The sequence below is a fragment of the Trachemys scripta genome, chromosome 6, assembly GCF_013100865.1.
Source record: "Trachemys scripta elegans isolate TJP31775 chromosome 6, CAS_Tse_1.0, whole genome shotgun sequence".
Lineage (NCBI taxonomy): Eukaryota > Metazoa > Chordata > Testudines > Emydidae > Trachemys > Trachemys scripta.
Genome location: NC_048303.1, coordinates 128,630,321 through 128,634,810, shown reverse-complemented (window position 1 = coordinate 128,634,810; position 4,490 = coordinate 128,630,321). Strand labels below are relative to the sequence as shown.

The 4,490-nt window shown below is 48.6% G+C and overlaps 2 protein-coding genes across 5 annotated transcripts in view; one reads left to right on the top strand and one right to left on the bottom strand.

Annotated features, from left to right (window-relative positions):
* DNAJA1 (DnaJ heat shock protein family (Hsp40) member A1) overlaps window positions 1–4,490 on the bottom strand; it is a 23,303-nt gene that overhangs the window by 13,651 nt on the left and 5,162 nt on the right. Inside the window, exons 2-5 of the mRNA XM_034773079.1 lie at window positions 4,151–4,292; window positions 3,691–3,868; window positions 3,349–3,453; window positions 2,917–3,144 (exon numbers count right to left, since the gene is read on the bottom strand). Of these exons, the coding sequence (XP_034628970.1) occupies window positions 2,917–3,144; window positions 3,349–3,453; window positions 3,691–3,868; window positions 4,151–4,282 (643 nt within the window). The 5' untranslated portion in view covers window positions 4,283–4,292. The remainder of the gene's footprint in view (window positions 1–2,916; window positions 3,145–3,348; window positions 3,454–3,690; window positions 3,869–4,150; window positions 4,293–4,490) is intronic.
* The window catches only part of APTX (aprataxin), a 39,044-nt gene continuing 38,734 nt past the window's right edge, over window positions 4,181–4,490 (top strand). For 3 of the 4 annotated variants that reach the window (XM_034773075.1, XM_034773074.1, XM_034773072.1), the window contains exon 1: window positions 4,181–4,307. The gene's annotated coding sequence lies outside the window, so the exon portion shown is untranslated. The remainder of the gene's footprint in view (window positions 4,308–4,490) is intronic. The other variant, XM_034773073.1, reaches the window with a different exon arrangement.

The following is a 4,490-nucleotide window of genomic DNA, read 5'->3' as shown; positions in this document are numbered from 1 at the left end:
GGGGGAAGGCAGCTCTGTGTAAACTGGAAAGCCTGTCTCCCACCCTCCCAGAAGTTGGTTCATTAAGATATTACCTCACCCACCTTGTCTCAGTGTATGGACAGTCAGTCTAGAAACAGTCAAGCACAGAAATGAATTTTAATCAAGTGCAAGAAAGTGGAATCCTACAGTAATTTAAGCTTGTGTTTTAGGACTTCATACCATATGCTGAAGTTCTCTATTCATAGATGAAGTGACCATACAGACAGTAGTGTAGTCTTTGCCATACTGTATTACCAGTATTCAATCCTGACTGGATGCTCAAGTCAGAACTCAGACCCTGGCTTTGGAGACTGTCAGCAGTGTTAAGCACAGTAATTTGTGGTGATGTGGATACTTGTCCAGAAAGGTTTACTCAACACCAGCTGAGTTGACAGCAAACTGCCAAATTGTAAAGATATGGCAACAGTGTAGAGATTCAGGGTGGTATTGTCAAAAGGCATGCAACTCCCTTAGGCACTAAGGAAAAGCCCTCTGCACCCTGGAGGCCCGCATGCTTCAACCATGTAATAAGAACAAATTTAGGTCTGAATCGTTCAAGATGAAGATACTAGATCTTGGAAGTGTTGCATGTATCTTAGTGCCAATTTCTGCATTTCCTGCCCCCTGAAACTGTTGCTTCAATATTCTCCCTCCTTTAAAATTCTGGGCATATTACAGAGACTGAGTGTCTATGTAGAATGCATTTACTGGGAGGGTCAGGCACAGCAGCCAGTTGGTAGTATGCTGCATGCTTGTGAAGCGGTTAACATTTGACTGCTCAAGTTCTTCCACAGCCAGTACTGACCAGCTTTTGACAAGGCCTATTCAGCAATAGAAGCTTCTTGCATCTGCTGCACAATATGGCCTTTCCCCATCCCCTACCTCCGAGGACAGTGTGCAGTGAACTCTGCTGGTTAACTTTGCCAGATATTGTTCAAGCCAGTGTAGGTCAGTAGCACCTGGAGCAAGACTGTTAGGACTGCTTAACAGATTGAGTTCGGAGCATTACAGCAGGGGTGGCTCTGGAGCCACATGTGGCTCTTCAGAAGAGATTTTGCGGCTCCTTGTATAGGCACCGACTCTGGAAAGCTGGCGCCTGTAGCTCCAGCCCCAATGTGCCGGGGGATGCTCACTGCTCAACCCCTGGCTCTGCCACAGGCTCTGCCCCCACTCCACCGCTTCCCACCCTCTCCCCTGAGCCTGCCATGCCCTTGCTTCCCCCAGAGCCTCCTGCATGCCATGAAACAGCTGATTGGGAGGTGCGGGGAGGAAGCAGGAGGCGCTGATCGGCAGGGCTGCTGGTGGTTGGGAGGCGCTGGGAGTGCAAGGGGCTGCGGATATTACTGTGGCTCTTTGGCAATGAGCATTGGTAAATTCTGGCTCCTTCTCAAGCTCAGGGTGGCCACCCCTGCATTACAGGCTTAACATTATTTTTACACCACAAATTTTAGCAGATCTGGTTTTGCTTACTGAGATACAGTAGAAGGACCAGGATCTGTACAATCCTCAAGACTAGTGAAAACGTTATTTTCCTGGGGAGAATTCTGCACCGCCCCTGCAAATTTATTTGCTTCCCTGAAGAAAGTGACAGTGAAGCAAAGGGAAACTGCAAGAGTGGTCACGTGCCAGTGGGGTTTCTGGAGCAGCTAGCGGAGAGGTAAATCTACATGGTGGGCATAGGGCTGGGGATGCCCATGGTGCAGTTTGGGGAGACATACAGGGTCATGTGCCACTGCCCCCCCTCCATTTCTGCAAGCACACAGAGCTGCCCAGGTAAAAGAGGGTTCCACAAAGGCTAGCTGACTCTGCAGCTGGACATCGCCTCCTGGGTCCTAGTGCCCCCCTTCTGTGTGCTGGGAGCCATCCTGTTTTCTGTACAATGGTGAATACCTGAAGTGGGGCAGGGGTGGAAGGAAAAGGGAATGAAGGGAAAGGAGGGAGAAGAAGGAGCCTGGCATACAATAGCCCCTTGGCAGCAGCTGCCCCCCCATACACTTTCACTTGAAACCCCCCCCCCCATGGAGTCCCATTGCCCCTGCACCCCCAACGAGCCTGTGTGAATCCAGATCCCCCACTGAGTTGCCAGCACCAAGACTGCCCTACACTAAGCCCCTCCACACTTTGATCCTGCTGGGCTGAGCCTGCCTACACCTGGTGCAGAGAGGCAGGGCCCCAGGGTGTTCGTGGGACAGCCCTAGCCCTTGCATTGTGTCAGGGTCAAGTGCAGCCTCACTGCTGAGTCCCTGTCTGGGAGGGTGGGGGGAAATGGGGACTGCAGGATGATCTCCCACCTCCATGCAGCCAGGGGCCTGTGCTCCCCACTGCCATGCTGGAGCCTCTATTTATAGACAAAAAGTTTGCAGAATCTTAATATTGTGCACAGAATTTTTGGGCACAGAATTCCTAAAGGAGTAATACTAAAGCAACTTAATTCATCACCAAGTGTTCCACTTGCTTATTTTATTTTAAAAAATGTCAGTAGTTAGTCAGCATTCTGGTATTAGTCTGCTTGTCAGTTTCTCTTCACTGAAAATCAATCCACTGTTTGCATATCCAGTAATCAATATGCAACTAACATGACACTAGGTGTAGTCAAGTTAATGCTTAGAGAATTTTTCACTTGACCAGAGCTCAAAGAGCAGTGAGCAGTAATTTGCACTGACAGTAGCCATGAAGATGTATGTATTTGAAGCCAAATCTACCCTTTAGAGCTCTGCACGTTTTACCATTTAACAGTAAGCAACACTATTGCTACGCATTTTAATGTGCATGTAACACTGCCACTGGGTAATAGCTCTTTTTCAATTACTGAAATTTGTATAATGCAAATCCAAGGTTAATACAAATCTATTAAGACATTACAAAACTCAGCCAAGTTCTCCCTGAAGGCTTTACCTTTATCAATATGAACTTCTAGAATCTTCTTCTCTCGAACAATCTTCCTTCCAATGCAGCTTTTACACCTGTCCTTAGGACTGATACGCTCCCCATGTCCCTGGCATTCCATGCACACAGACTGGATTTGCTGAACCATTCCTGGTCCTATCTGGTGAATTCGTATTTGCATGCCTGTACCTCTGCAATTGGGACAGCATTCTACTGCACCTTTCTTACCACCTCGGCCTGATGACAAGACAGCAAAGTCAAATTAGAATTGATTTTGGCTTATCTCTAAAAGGAACTTAAAACTAGAAGTACATTTACAATTTACCTAGAACAAAATTACCCTGGATTTAGATGGTTTCTTTAAACCCAAATGAAAAAAATTTAATTCCAATATTCAGTTATTTGAAAAACATAAAAATCCAACAGTAAACATTAACATACCTTCACATTTGTCACAGATCACATTCTTCTGCAGAGCCAGTTTCCTTGTTGCACCATTATACAAGTCTTCCAAAGTTACTGACAACTGATGAACAACATTTTTACCTGTAAAGAGCATAACGTTTTACTTAAAGTGTCATTCGCTTGGAACCAGATATAGTTTCTAATCATTTTAGACACTGTTGCACAGCATTAACACCACCACTGTTCAGTTTGTAAAAAGTATTACACAGCAGTCAGTGTCTAATCTTACACCATACTCTGAACAGTTACATATTCTACAGTAAATACTTCAATAGTAAATGGTCACTTTAGGTAATATCACAGAAATGGTCAAATTACCTCTCCTCTCTCTCTGCATTCTTCCACCTCCTCCAAAGAACATATCAAAAATATCCATGGGTGACCCAAAACTGCTGCCAGTACCACCCTCTTTAATAGCCTGTTCACCACCTTTGTCATACAACTCTCTTTTCTTGGGATCAGAAAGTACTTCATATGCTTGAGAAATCTGCTTGAACTGTAAGAAACAGATCAGAATAAGTGTTAAGCGACAGTGACTACATTGCAACTCACCAGTATCCCTCCAATAACTACTAGGAATAAACTGCTTAACACGAAACCTCTTGGGAGACTTGTAGGTGCACTGGAAACTCCACACCCCCTCGATGCTAGGCAGTTCCAGCTACATGCACATGACCTACATTTCTACAGCCCGTAAAAGGGAGCCCGGTCGGGAACCCAATCCCACGTGCAGGGCCCCAGCTCCCCCAGCCCGCCCGCCGCCGGCAGGGCCACTTGCCTTCTCGCCCTCGTTGGGGTTCTTGTCGGGGTGGTATTTCAGCGCCAGCTTGCGGTAGGCCTTCTTCAGCTCCTCCTGCGACGCGCCGGGCTTCACCCCCAGCACATCGTAGTACGTGGTCTCCTTCACCATGGCGGCCGGCCTGCGAGAACCGACCGTGAGCCCGACACACGGACCTCGGCGCAGGGCCGGGGGGGCAAGAGAAAGGGCGGCGGGGCCGGGAGACGGGCCGGGAGCGGCGGCCGGGCCCGGGGGACTGGCGCGGCGGGCCGGGAGGGGAGCGGGGCGGCGGCGGGGGCCGGGAGATGGGCCGGGCCCGGCCCCCGCCGCCGCTCCCGGC